A 19,813-nucleotide genomic window follows, 5' to 3' on the forward strand; every position below is an offset into this window, starting at 1 on the left:
GTAATCCGTCATCCGAATGTACATTGCCCCAACATACCTACTGCGTAAGGTTCTCCGTACGGAATTCTAGTGCTCATCATCTTCCGTACACCCACTTCCATGTCTTGCCCCGGATACGGACTCGGAGCAATGAGAGACGACACAAAGCCGATGCGCGGCGGGGTTTGTCCAGTTGTCAACAACCCCATATCTGACGGATACCCGTACAGTATTAACTCATTTAGTCGTGGTTTGCGCTCGCCCAGGTTCAGTCATATTGGTGAGATACGGATACTCCGTATGGATTGAATGAGAAAGAGAGCCCAGACTGTGGACACGGGATACCGTTGAGCCACTTCCATATCTACCGTCGGTACGATTGTCAGTAATGGCAGGCAGAGTAGGTACCTTAGACTGAGGTGGACCTACCTTACCCTTACTTCCTTTACATTAGGTAGACGTGGCATGCAAGAACGGAGTCCGTATCCGTAAGGTAAGGTACCTTCCATTGGAGAATATTCGCAAGGAAACAGTCGTCGTGATTTCCCTTGCTCGTCCCCAGGGCGGCACCTTCCCTACCTTGCCTCGCCTTACTGTGCCGTACCGCCCGTAGGAACGTACAGGTAAGTATCTACCTACCTGCCTTACGCATACCTTGGGAAATACGTACTCTTCCCGGTTCCTCATGAGGCGCTCCTCTAGACCCGAAAAGGATTAGCCCCAAACGACCCACACAGAACGTACCTCACCTCGCGCTTTCCCGAACACGCACCGTACGTTTCCACTCCGTCTTGGACGACGAACGACAGCTCCATTTTCCAAGGCCTTTTTTTTTTTGGTCTCCTTCTTCTCCAATTCTCGTCTCACCCAACCTACTCACGTTCTCTCCACCACCATATCCAAGACCGGGCCATATACGGACAAGCAGCGACAAGGATCCCGATCCTTTGTTTTCAACCTCTGGGGGGGGAGTTCAATGGACTTGTCCTTCCCTCGCCATTTGCCGCACCTGGTTTTCACGTCCTCCTCGGGTCCCCTCTCCTGTCCGCCTTCCGTTTCGCGCACACGTCCTGCTCGAGTAATCTCTCTGTTGAACGCCGCCTGCACTTCGATGGAGACGGTCAACACCCCCCAGCCCGTTCTAAACCGTCCTTCCGTGCCAATCTCTCGTCTTCACCTAACCTATCCGGGCATCTTGTTATTCTGCAATGCAGCGGTATGGATTGGCTTCCGCTTCCGCTTCCTTCGTTCCCAATTTGAGTCGCCCGTCGCTGTGGGCACTGCTCAACCCGCCCGTTGAGAGCATCTAGTGTCCGAGTCCTTCGTCAAACGGTTTTCTTCTATCGAAGCAGTTCATTCTTCCATCTGGAGTTGGAAATTCAGTACCGGTGGCTTCCCGGTCTCTGACTTGCTGTCGATGCTGCCAAGAAAACAAACGAATCGAAAAAGCAAAAAATTGGAAAAAAAAAATGAATGAAAAAAAAAAAAAACGGCTCATGTCGTTGGACAGGGCAGCGTCACAGCCCATCGGACCAACATCAAGTTCTTGCTCTGCCTGTCCAATGCCGGGCTAGGTTTGCTACGCAAAACCGCCGTCCCGACGTACTGGCTCCCGGCCCAACACTGCCATTTCCTGGGGCCCAGTGGTCAGTCACATACTGCAACTTGGACAACCTGAAGAGGGCATGGATACACAGGATGCCACACACACATTCAACCACACATAGTCTTCCTCGGCACACACACACATACACATACACACATACACACACACACACCGGCTGCTAGGTCCAGCATCCTAATACTACATCATTTCAACTTTCCTCGGTCTTCTCTTGCGCGCGCAGCGGTTCCTCATTCCTAGCTTGCTGGAATTACACCTCGTCGTATCGATCATCGAAGACTCTCTCAACTCAGGGTACTCATACAAACACGGCCCCTGGTTCGCCGTCAACGTCGAAACTGCTGCCCCAATAGGGAATAAGGTCAATTGATGTCCCATTACCCACTCTTTCCCGATCACAGACCGGCTGGGACGGGTTCAAGTCAAGGGCTTCCCTCCTCGTCACCAACATTCGTGTACCGTCGTCTTCCCTGAGCCCTTCCCCTTGGCCCAGTATGTACCAACAGAACAGACCCAGAAACTAGAAACCCAGAACCCAGTGGCCCGTCTCTGACGGCCAGCCAGGGCTCGAGCGATGTCATCCATGATCCATCCTCTACTTTCCACACCTCTTTCACCTTACAGTGCCTTGGTGCGCACTAGCCATAGCCCTGCAGCCCGCCCCAAGCTTGAAGCAGGGACGTTGACCAGGGCGTTTTCGCTACGGCTGCCAATGCTTTTGCTGGAAATGCTGGAGCCTATCGATCCCTTCCCCGTCCCCGCCACAGCCCCATGTCTTTCTTCACTCGTCAACTGTGCCCATCTGCCCATCATTCCCCTCTACCTTAGCAACCCTCACTCTCACTCTCACTCTCACTCCCCCAGGTCCTATTAATTATGTATTGCATGTCACTCTCACTCGCTCACACACCTCTAGCAGTGTGCCTCCGCTCTGCGCGCTTTCGCTCTTACACCATGCGCTAGGAATGCTCTCGCCCGCTCTCACCCGTGTTTACACCCCCTCCCCTCTCCTCAAGCAGTAGTCTGCCCTCGTTCCCCATCTTACAATACACGCCCCCCTCGTCAACTTGGTTGTTGCGATCACCCCCCCCCCCACCCCCCATAACATAACAGTATACACACAATGGGCGCTGGTACCTTACTCTGTTCTCCATCCTGGTCACTCAATTCCATCTCTCTTCTTCTTACCCTGAACCCCTGCCCACCGTCTGGACTTACCTCCATGTAGTGTAGCTTGTCTCTTTGAACATGCCGTCTTGTGTCTTCTCTCCTCTCATGCGATGGAAAAGGTACGTCCAGAGGTCGGGATCTAGCTACCATCTCCACAGCTTTCACTGCCCGCTTACCATTTATAAGACAGTGCCCGCTCCTGGGCCTGTGAGGCTGAGATCTTTAACCTTCTGGTGATATCCAAGATTAGCATCTGTGATCTCGTTGAACCGAAAGCCTCCACCTGGCAAGCAAGCAATCCTTCCTTCTCCAGACCTCAAAATCGTTGCCTGATCGCACTGGTCTCGTTATAAGTCGTCGATCCGGGTCTTCGAGTATCAAACATCGTCACTGCCTTGATACAACTCTTCAACTGGTAACAACGCTCGGACATACACATCAAAGGTAGACTCTTGCAACAAGTACATCTCGACATCAACTCTTCGACAACCTCGCGCGTATGTGCCATCCAGAGTTTCTTCATCGTCATCCTTCTTCTTTATCAATGGCTTCCAGTTTTTCTGAGCAGGGTTGCGAGGACTCTTACTCACTTCCACCCAGATCCAGAGCAGAGAGCCGTGTATCAGCTACTGCTGCTCAATTCGCCAACATCCAACTAGTCGATTCCCCCAGAACGCTACCGTTAGAGTCCAGCCCCTCGGTCAGGTCTGAGGCTCTCCATTCCTCCGGCTATATCAGTCCCAACCCGCCCAACTCCGCAACCTTTCTCTCAACCTCCAACTCACAAGGATACTCGCCCTTCCCTCTCTTACCACCCGAGATCTTGAACGCATCAGAGTGGAACGAACACGAGGTACATCACACATCGGATTCGACCCCTCTAGTCAGAGTGGACCCCGCCCAGGACTACTCTTCCAACCAGTCCTCTCCGCCACTGCGAACTGGAGCAAGCATGAGGTGCGCTTCAAACATTGTGCCAACCACTAGACTATAAAGACCGTCTAACACTTCCTCCTTCTTCAGCACTGTTGCTATTCCATTTGACCCTTCATTCACCATGGGAAGCCGATCAGCATTCACTTGGCCTGGTAACTAACCCTCCACTTCAACTCCCCTTTGGTAACCTTCTGGGATCCTCTAACATGCTCAACTTGAAGGTCTCGACAACCCCGAAGCAAGCGGATCACTACTCGGACACAACCTCTCTTCTCTCGGACATCATCACCAAGACGCCAGCCTCACACCCCCAAGTGGATCCAGATCAGTAACAGCAAGTCCACCACGGGGAACCTTGACGCCAGAGCAGAGGGAACTGAAGAAGCAGAGGGACATGGCTCGTCGAGACTCCAAGACATCATCACGCGTCCACAGAGCTGGTAGCAACCCTTACATTCATTCGCCTCCCCTCAGCCTACCCGACGTCTCTTCAACGATGGGCGTACCCGTGTACACGACAGCACCGGCGCCGATTTCCCTCCTCGCAGAGCCAACAACGTCAATGGGATCATCATCATACCTCCCATCGTACAGCCCACCTCTATCAGACCATGGCTACCAGAGCGGGTACCCGCCAATGGCTCAGGCCTACAGCATGGGTGGCATGGATTACTCCAACCAGTTCCAACCACCAGCGCAATACGGGTATGTTGTGAGAAACCAACCGAAAGGCGGTTGTGCAGGAAGACGTTTTGATACTAATAATAACCAATGCAGAAGCCGACACTCGATGCCTGTTGGACAAGACACGAGCCTGATGTACGGCGTACCTCCATCGATGGGTCCCGGAGCCCCGGACCAAGGGGGGCACGTCAGAGTGGTGCAGAGCCGGCCTAAACCTCAGTGCTGGGAACATGGTTGCAACGGAAGACAATTCTCTACCTTTAGCAACCTCCTGAGGCACCAGAGAGAAAAGTCTGGGCAGGCAACCAAGGCGACATGCCCTAATTGCGGCGCAGAATTCACGAGGACGACGGCAAGGAACGGCCACCTTCTCCACGACAAATGCAAGCAGCGCCGAAACACGTGAGTGCTGTTGGTTGTTGGAACCAGCAGCACGCGAAAGGGGAGAGAGAGCCAACAATAACAACAAGAACAACAAAAGTCCCTTTTTTCCAACACACACGCAAGCCACGCAAGGACCTTACGGCCGTGCTATTTGCGGAAGGAGGGGGGAAAAACCAGATCCGTTTTACCATTCGAACTGTACATGTTTGGGGCATTGGGCATTTACTTGAAGAGGAAGCGACAGAAGCAGACGTGAGAGGAGAGTTACAAAAATATCGCTGGAAAGGAGGGGGAGTCACATAGGTACAACATGTCCAATGAGCTTGTCATTGGCACACCTTTTTTTTGGGCGGAGTTTATTTTTGACATTCTTTTTTTTCGGTTTGTCTGGGTTATTTGGATTTGGATTCCGGGGAGGTGTTTTTTTGGCTTGTTTTCGCTTCTTCATTTTTTTCTCGTTCTCACGACAATTTTGGAAGGCTTTTTCGGCAGTAGCAGCACCAACTGCTCAAGACGCATATATTCTTCTTCCTCATTTTTCGATATCGATGTCGATAAATCTTGAAATATACCCTTTCACTAGCGTCACAAGAACGCATCTTTCTACCTCATGCTCCAATTTCGCCTTTTCGGTGCGCGCAACATCAAGGTTGGGAACATGCGACAACTCTTCGTCGAAATTGAAATGATCAAATCCGTCAAAACAGAAATAAACCATTGTCCGTCTTACCAACGTCGTCTCGTCTCGTCTTACACTCTCATCTGTAAGACGGACATGGCACCCGGCTTCCGTGGAGAAACCCTTTTTTGGGTGGTTATTTTTGATAGTAATGAACAGTGCGTGCAGATCCAGCGGACATGACATCCGAACTTTGTTAGGTGTGAGAAAACAAATCTTGTTGCCTTGAAGGATAAATTACAAGCATCCTTGAACGTGCACGTCATACTGAATAACTTTTTCTGTCTCGCTCTCATATCCGTCTTATTGTTAGTCTACATGTGAAAGACATTACTGGGGTGTCTGGCGGAAGTGGTGAAGCGGGAGAAGGAAAAAAAAGAAAAGAAAAAAAAGGCCTCTGCAACCCCAGCGCTTTTTCGCTTGAACCCTTGGCAATCTCGAAATTGGGTGAGTCGCCCGCAATCGGCAGCCCGCAATGTCTCTCAAGTTCCCTCACTCACACCCCACCCCTTTCTCTGTTTCGGGCATTTGTTACCACCGACCGTGGGAAACGACCAAGCTATCCGAGCTAGGGCCCTTGAAATTCGCGAGAGAGAGAGGGGGCAAATGGCCACTATCCAATACAATGGGAACTTGAAGAGGGGTGGGCCCAAGGAACAATTGTTATTGTTGGCGGCCGCCAAACGACGCCGTGACGCTGGGTCCCTTGTCAAGGCGGCCGCGGAAGCAAAGCAAGAAGAGTAAAGACGAGGTTGGCAAGGCGAACAGGATCCCGCCCTTCTCTTTCCTAGACACACAAAGGAGGGAACAATAAGCATTTTTGCTGGGAGGGTGTTTACGAGATGACAATGGAGCTCCCCCGATCATGCGGCGTAGCTGTGGCAGGCTAGTTGGATTTGAAATGCGGTACTCCGTGAGGGAAATTGGGGACAAGCAAGCTGGGAATTTGAGTACATTACCTTACGTTGCTTTGCATCCGATGTTGTTGGATCTTTTGTCAATTCGTCAGAAATGGAGATACGACGGGTTGTGGAGGGTTAGATGTCGGATGGACCAAGGTTTGGATGGACGAAGGAGGGGGCGGCGACGACGTTTCCAGCGAGAGCCATGGGAGGAGAGGAGAGGTCCTAGCTTTCGGAGTCGCTCTCCGTCCATAAGGGGGACGCTGATGCATAAGCGCCAGCGCCAAGTGAGCTATGAGCCGGGGGCCTCCTAGTGATGTTAAGATCAGTCGAGCGGAGTTGGGGAGGAGACGGTCGTGCTTTATCCGACTTTTGCAAGGGCGCGGCGGAGACTCAAAAGCTCGGGGGGGTCCCCCGGTTCCCAGCCGTGGAACCCATGGATCCTGGGGCTGTAATTCCAGGCCGCCGGCGGGAGCAATCTATCGTCCACGTGTACCTCGTACGGGGAGGTGTGAGGGAATGGCATCTGTGATTCTGGGAGACTGGTAGGCGGCGCGCCCAGCATCCCATTTTGCTTGCTTGCTACCGCTTGTCGAAATCGAGGACCATCGGATGACATCAAGAAAATATGGGGTTTCTTGGTGGTGGATGGAGGTCCCCTCTTCGCGCCGGTGCCGGACCGAGACGGCTCGGAGCCAGGAGGGGGGCTTTGACGCACGCTGAGGATCAATAAATGATGCCATTCATGACTTGGGATGGCTCCAAAGCGTATCCATTCGCGAGTCGTAGTCCCGGAACCGGCATGGCTATCAGAGCCGCTGTAAATAAGTGCCTGTCGTGCAACGTCGAAAAGCCGTGAAGTCGAAAGATGCTTTACCAAGTTTACGGGTCGACTGGCGTAGGATCGGCACCGTACAGACGGACAAGGCAACTTTCAGATGCCCAAATGGACCGCGGATGGGAACGCTTTCTTCTCGAATTCTCCCTCCCCCATTTGACATCGACCACTTGGCCTGTGATAATGGGACGATAAAGTCTGCAATTTCTTGAGGAGACCTGACTTGACATCCATCGGACCAGATCCGTGAGGAAAATGCTAGTTGCTAGACCATCCAGATATGAGCAACACATGCAATGAATACTTGGAAGAGCATGCAGTTGGCCGAATCAGGCTGACCGACTTGCATGCTGCCATCGGACAAGGAAACGCAGGAGGGGGCCAGTCGACTCGACCCAAACCTCTTCTGTCTAGTGTAACTGGTCCCGGCGGGCAATTGAAGACCCGCCTCCCGTCACAACGGACCTGGACCTGGACCTGGTTGGGGCTAGGAACCTGGGACCCGGGCTCCCAGGGCTCACAAGGGAGAACGGGCAGCGATCGCCGTCGCAGACGACCCAGCTTGCCAGACAAGCTGGGTTCATTCAAGGCAACGAAGTCTTCTTGCAGATGGGCTGCTTAGAGGTGTCTTGCTAAGTTGCTCGACCAGCGTATCCGTATGCAACCGTCTGACTCTAGACCAGTAGTGGCAGGTTCGATTCCGTATGAGCAGGAAAGCATCCGTAAAGCTCAGGGTTATGATATCGTCCAGGCCAAGCGGGCTGCATTACGGTGAGCAAAGAACAACGAGGAAGGTGAGGGGAATTTGAGCGGGATACGTACCGAAAGTGAAGTAAGGCAAGGTACGTACTTATTGGAGAAAGGAAAAATGCTGATGGTGTGGTGTGGTTTTTGTGGTGTAGGATGTAGCTCCCCCCGCCTTCACCCCTCCCCCCCCGTTCGACACAGCCGCGATGGAAATAGTACGGGTCCTAACTTGTAGGGAAGACGTTGGTAGGTTGTAGCGTCCCTAACGATGTTCGGTTTAACGTCTATCAAGTCCATCTGATTATGGAAGGGGGTCGGGGTTGGAGGGTTGATCGCGACAAGCCAGTCTTTAGGCATCAAAATAAGGTCGACTTGGAGATGCACGAATCTCGTTTGAGCTGAGATGAGTTCTTGCTTTTGAGAATTTGAGGCTTGGAACGGCCCGCCAGGGCGAGAAGGAATAGGCGGGCGGGCGGGCGGCGGCGGAGGCGTACCGCGGCTGTTGACGCAGGTAGTGCGTAGACTTGCGCGGTAGTCATGGGCTGTGGTGGTGGTGGTCATCGTCGTTCTAGTTCGGGCTCCTCTGTATCCGTACGGATAGACGATGACGATGACGATATCGTCGCTTGCTCCTCTGGCCGTGAGGGTGTCCCGTCGATGGCTCTGTGAAGCCCACGCGCCTCTCCGAGGTCTTCCGCGGGAGGATGGAGCAAAGGACCAAGTGTTGCTGCGTCAAGGGCGTGTCATCCTCCGAGTCCGAGAATGACAGAGGAACAAACGCAGCCCAGTCCGAGATCAACGTGGGATTGAGGAGCCATGCAATGCAGATGCAGTGCGAGGGAAGACGACGTGGGTGCCACCCGGTTGGTGTCGACGACCCAGTGATGGATCAGAAAGGGCTGGCCTGACGAGCCTGGCTTCGTGTGCTTGTAACTTGTGAGAGAGCGACACTGCAAAGGTGAGAGAGACATCTGACTGGACCGCCCGGACTTTAAGAGGGTCGTCTCCGCCACCTGTCAGCCCTCACCCGACAGACGAGGAGGGCAGGCCGCAGGCCGTAGGCGTGGGAGGGTGCAGGGGACGCTGCCCTGCGGATGAAGGTGAAGAAAGTGCAGTGCAAGGCCACCGCAGTGGGTTCCTTACCTTGCCTTACCTTGCTCTGTTCGTTATGTACGTATGGATACGCCTCACATCCGTGGGTACGTAGATATTGCTTGTATGGATACGTTACCTCCTTTCCTCTCAGTTGGCATAGAAGCCGCGAGATACGGATACTTGATGATACCCTTGTTGTGCGAGCCGGGCCTGGAAGTGACGATTGCAGGTAGTGTATCAGCAGTTGAGGCAATCTCGACCTACCTTGGTCAATGCTCGACATACCGTTCTGTCTCCTTATTGCCACTTCTCAAGGGAGCGTCGAGACTGCCATATCCGGTTACCCCCAGAGACATCATCCGTACACATTGAACCTTCGGTCCCGAGGCAAGATCTCGTCCGAAACCCTTGCCGGGTTCACTGAAGACGTTCATCCTTGGTTCTGGCTCGTGCTTGTCGGAGACTCTCCGCCCCCAAATTTTAGTTCCTAGGGTGGAGCGAGCGGTTCAAGTCGCTACCCGAAACTCTCGCAAGGGCCAAAAGTTGGTACCTATTGCAACGTCAGCTTCGCCAAGTGCGCAACGTCGTAGTACTCTAGCCATTATGTACGAAGTATCCGTACTTCGCTCTTCCTTCACACCCCGAGAGTAGCCTTCCCGTACAGCTCAATCTGCTCTCTGCTGGACCCCCTTTTTGAGGAGACAACTCGACACACCCTGCCCTATGAGGCACATGGCTGACAGGGAGAAGCCAGGTGTGGAAGACGAGGCGAGAGACCCGTGAGCATGGAGATAAGCGGCGTTTGTGGGGTGAGGGGAACATCATCATTCATGCACTGAATGTTACCGCATCTGTACCAGTGATGAAAAGAAGACGAGAGGCACCTGACATAATCTGATGTCATCTTTCGTAAGTTGCCTGCCTAGAGAGTAAACGTGCGGTAAAATGCCAAATCAGAGTTGAGAGTGAGAGTGAGAGAGTAAGAATAATATTGTACCCGTTTTGGGACAGTCGAACATTTGGTCTTTGCTTGGTGGATTCATGGGGTATCAGTCAAGTATAGCCAGCAAGAAGAGAGTAAAGATGAGCTCACTGTTCTGAGCAATTCCCTTCCTCCCCAGGCGAGGCGAAAGTTACCCCTTCCTGGCGTCCGTGGATTATCCGTCATGCCGGGAATCCCGCCCGGCACTCAACCATACTTCTGAAGGCCCGAAGTTGACCGTTTGATGAGCAAACCCTATTCGATATGGTTCATAGAAAAAGCGCGACCAAGACCCAAGACTCAAGAGACCCAAAACCCCCTGAATATGAGCCAAAGAGGTGGGGGGAACGAAGGAGGCCAGTATCGGTGGGGGTTGGCGATGTCAATCATCCGTAAACCTGCTCGTCCGACCACTCCTTGAGCCCAGGTACCAGAGGTGCCTGGCTGGCTGCAACATAACACATGAGATGTACGATGATTGGTCCCTGCTTTCTGGATCCAACCTCTAGGTTACGGCGTTGCAGAAGACTGCAACCTCGATTTTACTCCCGAACAGGCTCGGGGGTAAACACCTCGAACGCATGGTAACCTTGCGAGTATCCGTAGCCTGTACTCCGTAGTGTACAAATACGGACAGGTATCAATAATCGGGCCCCCTTGAGATGTGATCTGGGGGCTCCCCGTGCTGGGTAATCGCTAGTCTGGGCGGATGACCGCCATGCCAACCACTCGAGATTGCAGTCATTAGAGTGGCCTCATGCTCCACATGGACGTGTCGGCGGACCCAGAACGACTACAAATGATCCCCGAGCTTCCGTGGCAAACCGACCCTAGTCCCGAATTCTGGTGCGCGTTCGGCCCCATTACGCCCGTCGGTGAATCACTGCGAACGGGGCAGACTGGGACCTACGATCGTCGGGCATGTCGGTGTTGTCGTCCGGGCCTGTTTTGCGCGGCTTGGTGTATTAGTTGCGGCATGGCAATCCGCATCGCATAGAAGCGCCCCCGTATCACAAATGAGAAAGATCGGGAAAAGGAGAAAGGGGCCGCTGTTCGGCAAAATCGAAAATCCCGCGACAGACCAAGTAGCCATCAGCTGTGAACAAGACAATATGCACGACTGTTGTAAAGGCTCGATTGTTCTGCACTTTGGCCACCCGTCTTGAGACAGTCCACAACTGCTTCGCTACATTGCGCATCATTAAGTGTGTCCAGTGGGAATTTGGACCCTTCTGCAGGTTCTGAAACACCAGCGAGTATGAGCGTCTCTTACTAAGGACACAGAGCTTGCGTATATCCATGACGCCAAATGGTTTGTCGCAAGCCACCCTAGACAGACAGCTTGCGACAGCTCATCAACCAACCCGCCAGGGCATGGTGTTCCCAGACCGTTCATCGTGGGGTTGGGGGCCAAAACTCAACTTCTGCTGTATTATATAAGCAGAACATGCAACAGCCAAATATTCACGTGGGGTTGCGACTCCAGCGACCCGGAAAAGTAAGGGACCCATATCCTACCGGTTTGGAGAATCACCTTAAAGTGATGTTGCATTGGTGATGGCCCACTTTGAAGGCATGGTAAGTTGACAATAAGCTGTGACAGGTCCTGACATGCTGTGGCCGTCTACTCTCCTCGCGCGCCATTGGACGAAATACTCAACGGCACTCGTTGCATCTTGGCTCTTATTGGCCGCCATGCGAGCTGCAAGTTGAATCCTTCGAGACTCATCAACCATCTGCTATTCGATGATGGCAATAGCGAAGTAGGCGCAGCAAATTTGACCTGAGACGCCAGAGCATAGTCTAGCTAACTGCGGCTGCTTCCTTGCCAGTTGTTCGGGATTTCCTGGTATACCAACGACCCCCCTCTTGTTGCTAGAAGTCTCCGTCCCAAAGTCAAATGGTGGGTTTCTGGCGTTTGCCAGAGCTCGAAGAACTGTAGCTGCCCTTCAGGTCATCAAACGTAAAGCTCTCTCTCTTTCAATGACCTAGGTCCACAGCAGTTGTTTAGGGTCGCGATGTTGCTTGACGAATACCCTGCGGCTGTTGAATTCCGGTCTTCAGGCTTTAAAATCTCACCCGGAGACATGATAATATGTTGGTGTACCCTAAGGTTGATGAAAGTCCTGGCGATAGACTCGAGGAATTCTCGCTCCCGAGCTCCTGGAAGACGCCGCTCTACCAGCCAAACGATGGTGCTAGTAGTCTGTTGAGATACTCGGTAGCCGCTCGTCGGCTCTCTTGTCGCTTACGCTCTGCGGGCATGGCGACGAACTGTGATGACTTCCAGGCAGCAGGATTCTTCGAGATCCACTGATGGGCTAGGCGGAAGAATGTGGACAAGGTTGGTGGCTTGATCCACTGCCGTGCCGGTCGGGAGCATCCCACAGCCCAGTCCGTCTGCATCCATATCGATTCACCCTCCATCTCGTCGAAAGCTGGTCGCTCAGGAGCCAGCCCTGTTGGGCGCGAAGTGGCGAAGTCACCGGCAGGACACTGATGTACAATCGCGGCGGGGCGAACAGGTGGCACAAAACCGGTGCCACTGTCACTTGCAAAGGATCATGAAGCAACGGCGGTCAACGGCTAATGGTGGTTATTAAGCAGGGGCCGGCTCATAGGGCCATAGTGGAACAGCCACATGGAAGCTCTGGAAAGGACTGTGCCGCCTTCAAGCATGCTTTATCTCGTCTACCGGCTGCTTTGACTTGGAGGCATACGTTAAGGGGAAGCCATGGAGCTGCGACCCCTGATGAGCGGGCGTTCAGATCGGAAGGATTGCAGTCGGGGTCGTCTTCTGAACTACCCAGTAGTTGATAGGTAACGGCGGAACGTTGACGACAAGTACGGCAAGCTTGACCAGAAGTATAGTGAGTCCCGTCCTATCCATACGGTCAAAGTTGTCAGTCTGTAGGGTCCATGTCAAAGACGAGACGGCTTCTTCGTATAGGCAAGCGTATATTGAATAACCAGGGCACCCCGTGGCATGCTTGTCCATCATGTCGACCTTGTTCGGGGGTGATGACGGTGAACTTGATTCAGCCGGAAGATAGCAGCCGCCTGATTGTCTCGGGGCCGAATGCCTCCTCTACCTCGATACTTCCGTGGACTCATGGGGGTCGCATTTCCCCGCTTCGAAGGAAGAGGCTTGACGACCCGTGAAGCTGTGATCGGTCATGAAAGTGGCCGATTGGGGCAAGGCCGCAACGGTTCGGTGTTTGAACCACTTTTTGGCCAGGTTGTCTTGGACTCGATTCGTTCGTGTACTCCCGAACCAATCTTTCCATACGGAGAGACGAGCCGACAGTGAGCGATATTGGAATGCATACGTATTGGAGTACCCGGATGACGCGACAGCTGCCGGACGTTGAATGAGAATCGCCCCGGCCATGGATGGCCACGGCGCCCGTTGCTTGGGATGGCCCTGCCTCTTTGTGCTGATGGAGGAGCCAGCCCATTGGCAATCAAGCCTAGATTCGAATCCTCGGACGGTTTTGAGATTGCTCTTGATATTGCGCACTGGCCAGCAATGCTCCACGTCTGGACACGAAACACGGTTAGCGCTAGTGATCTATGGGAAGAATGAGTTACAAGCTCTTGGCGGTACGATTGAAGCTTTGGGGGCAGGAAGAAATGTTCGTACCTGACATTTAGATCTAATTGCTCCCTCGTTGTGTCTCCTTGGGGTTTCGCTCTCTTGTGTAAGCCCCCTTCCATGGCCCTTTTGTCTGGTCCGACCGCAATACCTTGTCATATCTCCTGTTTTCTCTGCGTTCAAGCATGCAAGTGCTGCTGAGGACAGGTTCGACGCAGCTTGTCTCGATCCTTCGTGTCGTTACCCCACACTTGTTGTAAGGGGAATACCGCTTGAAGACATACCCTCGACCATGCTCAACAGGGAAGAGCGGCTGCGGGCGCTTTAAGCGAGTATTTGTGGGTTGGTGGCAACGACACTGAAATGACTTGTTCATGGTCTTCAGGTAACGCGCCTAGCCAGGTACGATACTTTCTTCCGGCGGTTTTGAGTCTTCGTAGCTTGGTCATAGGCCGCGACTCATCATCGGGAGTCGTCCGCGAACATGATGGAATTCTGTGGTTGCTTAGATAAGGTAACAGGGGAGATGTTGGAGGTGTGCAGGAGACAAGCGAAAGAGAGAGAGTCGTGTTGCGGTGCAAAGGAGGAAGGGGTGATTGTATAAGTGAATCTTTTTGGCAGAGGGTGTGAACCTAAGCCCATGCACTCGGAGCAGGGTGCCTTAGGTACCTAAGATGGCTACCTGTGTATACTGTGCTCGCTACAGTGCTGCTTGGTAATACATACTGCTAGCACACCACCAGCATGTGCGCCTGTCTCGCTTCGTGGCTGCCGCTCCGGGCGTTCCTTCCCCTCGGGCTTACCAATTGGATCTTGGGAGCGGCGCTAGCGCCTGTCGCCAGCTGCGGGAGAAATAAGCGCGACGCTGCGATAGGCCCACGTTATCCCTTCCGATTTTGAGGCTTCAAGCATGCACTCTAAGCGCAGCGCTTAACCCACCCATCAACGCCAAACAAAGTAAACACCTCCCTCCACCTACTTTGGAATCAACAACAACTGGCGACAGCACGGCAATCCTCCACGATAGATACCGTCGACCGACATAATTACAACTTCCTCATTGAGTGTCACCGCACCATCCTTGCCGAGACTCTTCAATGAGGCAGGCATTGAATCCTTCCGCTTGAGCGCATCTGGATGCATTCAACAAGCAGCCATGGCCACGATAGTGAGCGCCGCGCCGTCGAGGTGGAGCGGCAAGAGACAGAGCGTGTTCAGATCAGTTTTTGACTCCGAAATCTCGCAACCCCCTCCTCATTCGATACCTTCTCAAAGGTTCAGGTCGCATGCCGAGCCGTTTGGCGGCGCACCATCAACACCACTACACCGTCAATCACCCTCCCGCCCGCACTTCCCTGGTCATGGCAAATCTTCAGACATCCAAGCCTCGTCTTCATCTCGGCGTTCACAAACTTCTGCTTCCATGCAGACTAGCGATCAAGTCCGGTGGGACCAAGCATGGCACATTGTGACGACTCGTATTCAACTTCCGCCGTCGGTGGCCGCTGAGGACTCCTTTGGCACTCTGGCTCCGGAATCCCAGGACTACGATGCAGACTTTTATGACAGTCTAAAGGTGGTACTCCATCCAGAGAAGCACTCTGAGAACACCTCTATCACCGAAGACATCCTTTCCTGGCATACTCAGCAGGTTCGCCACCACTTCGCCCAACATGTCCTCCCCCTACTTTCTGCTTGCAACACGTACGGTGACCAATCCCAGGTGCTCCTAGGCAGCATCCATACTCTGGAAGCAGCTCACCGCCAGTACCTTTATGGACTGTCTCTTATCGTGCGGGGTCTTGAGAACAAGCATGCAGACATCGCCGTCGACAAGTTTCGCCGTGATCTACACGCAGTCATTGGTAACTCCATGTCGCAGGCGCTTATGGAGTCCCTCCAAGCTGTTCTGAGTCGTCAGATGAGGTTGGTTCTGGGCATGCAGCAGACTAGCCCTCCCCCGGGTGCCTCTCGGACAACCGACCTCGAAGCAGACCGTCAGGCAGCAGCGGCAGCGGCAGCGCGGCAAGAGCTCCTGCAGTTGATTGAGGCACTGCACAAAGTAGGACTGGCAGGCGAGAGGTTCCAAGTCCTATTCGCTGAGCTCATGGATGCCATGATGGTGGAGCACATCAGAACATCATTTGCGGGCGCCTGGACGCAATCGAAATCAGATGGCGGGAAGGATGCTCCGCGCGCCTCGTCTGTGCCTCGCGCTACGAAACTTGGCACCCCTTCGCGCTGCATTGCTGCGCTATGCAACTGGGTCGAAAACCATTACTCGCGGCTAGCAGTCGAGGTGTTTGCTCGCCTCGGCAGCGGAGACATTGCCTGGACCGATGTTGAAAAGTGGAAGGAGATTGCCGTTGGACGTTTAGCAGTCATGCGTATCCATGAGCTCTTCGACATCGTTCTCCAATGGCCCCACAGTAGAGGCGCTCTTGACGACCTCCGAATGGCCATCACAACGCCGCAGAGACGGCTGCAACTGACGGACACGTTTTCGGCAGCGTTACAGAAACGGCTGTTGCATCCCGGACGGTCAACTCTGGACATACTACGCGTATACATTTCTATGATCAGGACCTTCCATGCTCTGGACCATTCCAAAGTGCTATTAGACCGTGTGGTCCACTCGCTGCAGCTTTACTTATGTCAGAGAGACGATGCGATCCCGATCGTCGTGACTGGACTCCTATCAAACCCGGATGTCTCCAATACTGAGGCAGGCAATACTAAGCTCGTTGAGCTCGCCGTTCTACTCAATGATCCGTCACAGCAGAGAAGACCTGCCGTTGAGGATGAGGAACTGGACTGGGACGATATGGAATGGATCCCTGATCCCGTAGATGCCGGAGTCAACTACAAGCGTCCCAAGTCAGAGGACGTCATCGGGACATTAATCAGCGCTCTGGGCTCTCAGGATATCTTCATCAAGGAGTTCCAGAACATCATTGCAGAGAGATTGCTGTCTACACAGATGGAATTCAGCCAAGAAGTCCGTGTGCTCAATCTACTAAAGAAGCGGTTTGGGGATAATGCCTTGCAAAACTGCGATGTTATGATAAAGGATATCCAAGACTCGAAGAAAGTTGACTCTATCATCTCTAAGACGATTAGGACAGGCGTCATCGGTGGTCCCATCCGTAAGGCCCACAACACTCCGTCATATCATACCAAGATTCTTTCTCGGCTCTTCTGGCCAACTATGGACAGAGAGCATTTTCTCTTACCTGGACCTGTCACCGAGGGCCAAGGACAGTACGCAGGCGAGTTCGAGCGCCTCAAGTCCAACCGCAAGCTCACATGGCTCAATAATCTCGGAAACGCCACTGTCAACCTTGAACTTGAAGACAGAACAGTTGAGAAGGAGTGCAAGACGTACGAAGCCGTTGTCATCTATGCATTCCAAACAGATGACTCTTACAGCGGACCGCTTCCCGTACGTCGCACGGTTGACCAGCTTGAAGAGATGCTACAAATGGACGACGATTTGATTCGTTCCGCCCTATCGTTCTGGGTCGGCCAGCATGTCCTCCGTGAGATCGAGTCGGGCACCTTTATCGTCATTGAGAAGCTGGATGACGATGCCGATGATGGAGGGAATCCACCTGGACCCGGTCCCGACGATGCTCCAGGGCCCGATTCAGGTGACCTTTCACCCAAGAAACCGGGCGTGTTGGATGCCAAGGAGAAGGAACGTCGACAGGTGTACTGGCAGTTCATTGTTGGTATGCTGACCAACTCGAGTCCAGCCATGCCACTGGTTCAAATCGCCATGATGATGAAGATGTTGATAGCGGACGGGTTCCCATGGAGCAACGAGGAGCTACAGGAGTTCCTTGCGGAAAAGATGGCCATGGGTGAGTTGGAGCTGGTCAGTGGAAAGTACCGACTGCCAAAGAAATGAGCGGCATAGATTTCTCCAACAGTAGAAAGGAGAATTGTCGCGATATGGAGGTGCTGGATGGACCCTCATGATGAGGGGACCTTGGTAACTAAGTAGATAACCTGCGGCTCATCTGCAGGGCCACACTTTGCTGCAGTCAATGATAGCTACGATATCCAACTAAGTCATGCTCAGCAGCCGACATTCTGTGACAAAGATGCTGTGACTGATGAGTACGGCTTACAGTCAATAAGTTGTCTGACTCCGTATGCTTCCCGAACACGTCGTTCTGGTGGTGAGACAATTCGTAGAGTCACCCTGACACATGTTCTACTTCGTGTCGGATCGATCGTATGACTGGATCTTTACGGTCGTGAGCTCTGATTCCTTCTCGTTTATCATCAGCCAGCGATAGTCGTAACTGCTTCAGATAATCCGAGCGTTGTCGGGAGATGGAGGGACTTTCAAGTTTGTTCCAGTCCTCGCTTCGGCTACAGTGGTTAGCAGGGCCAGCGGGGAGCTGTATTACGAGTCCTGATAACTTCCCAATAACTCTTGTATCCAGGTCTTCTCTCCTCGTCCTACCCCAACGGATAGAGGGGCCAGAACCAAGAGGACTTCCATCGCATCGTGCTTTAGTTCGTTGAGAACGGGATATCTAGAGAGTTGAAACTGATATTCGTGAGTATCTGTCATCGGATGGGACTCTGAATACGTTGTCTCTTAATGTCTTGGGACGACCAGTGCGTTGCATAGGTAGCTGTCATGTTAAACAACGCGGCTGAAGTCTTCGACGGTCGTCAGTCTTCGGATTCGCGTGCCTCCCTAGGTACCATCTCTCGCCGTGGGTTTGGCTACTATGAGGTTTGGTGTAGCCGAAAGTGAATTGACCCCCCTTCCCGGACCATGTACGTTTGTCAGTCGTCATCATCATGCTCGAGAGACTGCAGAACCAGACAACAGCAAATACGCCATACTTTTCCTGTTTCTCGCACCTTGTTGGCCAAGGTGGGCATAACGTGAATTGTGAGAGACTTATCTGGTTCAATCACGAGATTCCAATTACAAGTGCAACATGCAGAGCTCGGATTCATTCCGCGTGTAAATGTGGATGTTCAAGCATGGCGACCGGCGATGTGCGAACAACCTGGGGGAAGAGTTTTTTTTAAATAGTCTGTGAGATCTGAACAAAAACCATCGAGAGGTTCATAATGCTCTCGATTTCATATCATAGCGCTTCCATACTGCTTAGCTATGATGACATGATAGTACCCTACTTCAAGGCCCCTGGAGGTATTTAGACTGTCAAATTTACATCAAAGGGGCCTTCAAGCAGTATAATGGCCACTGGATGTTGACATGAGAGCTCTCTCGCAAGCCCTGAACTTAATGTGCGGGGAAAGACGACATGTTTGACCTCAGTCTTTGGGTTTAAGGAGCGCAATGAAGTGGCAGCAACTTATTCGCGCACTTCTCAGCCCGAATTTGTATGACTAGACCAGATCTAGGGCGACATGCCTTTCCTCTTCATCACCAGTATCAGCTTCTGAACGGACGGTCTCAGTGAGCAAGCGACGGGAAGCACAAACCCTCATGAATCAAAGGGACGAATGATTACTATAGAGAGAATTACCCTGGATAGCTGATGCTCCCGCCGACCGTGACAGGCTTGTAGCCTGGTCACCATTCAGCTCAGCTACCCCTTTATTCAAGAGATCCTTAAGTTAGATCATGGTAGCACTTTCATGCTACTTGCTAATAGTGATTGGAGCTGATAGCTGACACTGGCCAAAATCTCTGGATTAGTTCCCTGGAAGCCATGTAGGTTATTCCGCTGAAACTGGCACGTAGTCGATTCACGGCCCCGATGTCTCAAAATCTTCCCTAAACCCCTGAGTTAGCCCAAAAGCTAACGAGCCTAACCCGCGTATTTATTTCCGTCTCTGGATTAGGAATATCGAACAATCTCCAAGCTTGGTTTGGATACATTGGTGCAGAATATGAAGCCTCGGTATGAAACATGGCAGCTACTGGGAACCTTCCACTTCTCACAAGAATCGAGTCTCTCACATCTGTCGATAGCGTAGCCTCTTTTCGAAAGTTGCTCGAAATACTTTCCTCTCCGACTAAGCCAATGACTTATGCCACGGTTAGATCTCACGATATACGACCTGGCCTGCTTCACAAAACGTGGAAACGAATGAGGATGGAGGCTCCAATTTCATGTTCAGCGACTTCATGACATGTAATCGAGCCGCTGCTGTGGACATAGTACCAGCGCCTACACAGAGTACGAGAATTTGATAAGA

The 19,813-nt window shown here is 52.7% G+C and overlaps 5 protein-coding genes across 5 annotated transcripts; 3 read left to right on the forward strand and 2 right to left on the reverse strand.

Annotated features, from left to right (window-relative positions):
- The first annotated feature begins 3,373 nt into the window (after nucleotides 1–3,373).
- On the forward strand, nucleotides 3,374–5,171 carry BDP55DRAFT_659616 (uncharacterized protein). Its single transcript, XM_060574555.1, has 3 exons — nucleotides 3,374–3,861; nucleotides 3,931–4,414; nucleotides 4,487–5,171. The coding sequence occupies exons 1-3, from the start codon at nucleotides 3,831–3,833 to the stop codon at nucleotides 4,797–4,799; spliced, it is 828 nt and encodes a 275-aa protein (XP_060431517.1). The 5' UTR covers nucleotides 3,374–3,830; the 3' UTR covers nucleotides 4,800–5,171.
- Nucleotides 4,948–5,497, forward strand: BDP55DRAFT_88219 (uncharacterized protein). Its single transcript, XM_060581290.1, has one exon. It carries the CDS (start codon nucleotides 5,095–5,097, stop codon nucleotides 5,464–5,466), a length of 372 nt encoding a protein of 123 aa, XP_060431518.1. The 5' UTR covers nucleotides 4,948–5,094; the 3' UTR covers nucleotides 5,467–5,497.
- A 2,440-nt stretch (nucleotides 5,498–7,937) lies between these two features.
- BDP55DRAFT_88292 (uncharacterized protein) lies at nucleotides 7,938–8,719 on the reverse strand. Its single transcript, XM_060581291.1, has 2 exons — nucleotides 8,019–8,719; nucleotides 7,938–7,957 (listed from the first exon to the last, which is right to left on the reverse strand). Exon 1 carries the CDS (start codon nucleotides 8,502–8,504, stop codon nucleotides 8,118–8,120), a length of 387 nt encoding a protein of 128 aa, XP_060431519.1. The 5' UTR covers nucleotides 8,505–8,719; the 3' UTR covers nucleotides 7,938–7,957; nucleotides 8,019–8,117.
- Nucleotides 8,720–12,198: 3,479 nt separating this feature from the next.
- Nucleotides 12,199–13,909, reverse strand: BDP55DRAFT_630459 (uncharacterized protein; the record flags this gene model as incomplete). Its single annotated transcript, XM_060572151.1, has 6 exons — nucleotides 12,199–12,516; nucleotides 12,741–12,874; nucleotides 12,913–13,052; nucleotides 13,113–13,591; nucleotides 13,664–13,788; nucleotides 13,900–13,909. The coding sequence occupies 6 exons, from the start codon at nucleotides 13,907–13,909 to the stop codon at nucleotides 12,199–12,201; spliced, it is 1,206 nt and encodes a 401-aa protein (XP_060431520.1).
- Nucleotides 13,910–14,536: 627 nt separating this feature from the next.
- BDP55DRAFT_659626 (Cullin family protein) lies at nucleotides 14,537–17,697 on the forward strand. Its single transcript, XM_060574556.1, has one exon. It carries the CDS (start codon nucleotides 14,772–14,774, stop codon nucleotides 17,523–17,525), a length of 2,754 nt encoding a protein of 917 aa, XP_060431521.1. The 5' UTR covers nucleotides 14,537–14,771; the 3' UTR covers nucleotides 17,526–17,697.
- Nucleotides 17,698–19,813: the final 2,116 nt, after the last annotated feature.

Source organism: Colletotrichum godetiae, assembly GCF_030913485.1.
Source record: "Colletotrichum godetiae strain CBS 193.32 chromosome Unknown BDP55scaffold_14, whole genome shotgun sequence".
Taxonomy (NCBI): Eukaryota; Fungi; Ascomycota; class Sordariomycetes; order Glomerellales; family Glomerellaceae; genus Colletotrichum; species Colletotrichum godetiae.

Coding starts and splice junctions, on each gene's coding strand:
- BDP55DRAFT_659616 (XM_060574555.1), top strand. CDS start 3,831: ATGGGAAGCCGATCAGCATTCACTTGGCCTG. Junction 3,862..3,930: donor ATCAGCATTCACTTGGCCTG/GTAACTAACCCT, acceptor CTCAACTTGAAG/GTCTCGACAACCCCGAAGCA. Junction 4,415..4,486: donor CAACCACCAGCGCAATACGG/GTATGTTGTGAG, acceptor TAACCAATGCAG/AAGCCGACACTCGATGCCTG.
- BDP55DRAFT_88219 (XM_060581290.1), top strand. CDS start 5,095: ATGAGCTTGTCATTGGCACACCTTTTTTTTGGGCGGAGTTTATTTTTG.
- BDP55DRAFT_88292 (XM_060581291.1), bottom strand. CDS start 8,504: ATGACCACCACCACCACAGCCCATGACTACCGCGCAAGTCTACGCACT.
- BDP55DRAFT_659626 (XM_060574556.1), top strand. CDS start 14,772: ATGGCCACGATAGTGAGCGCCGCGCCGTCGAGGTGGAGCGGCAAGAGA.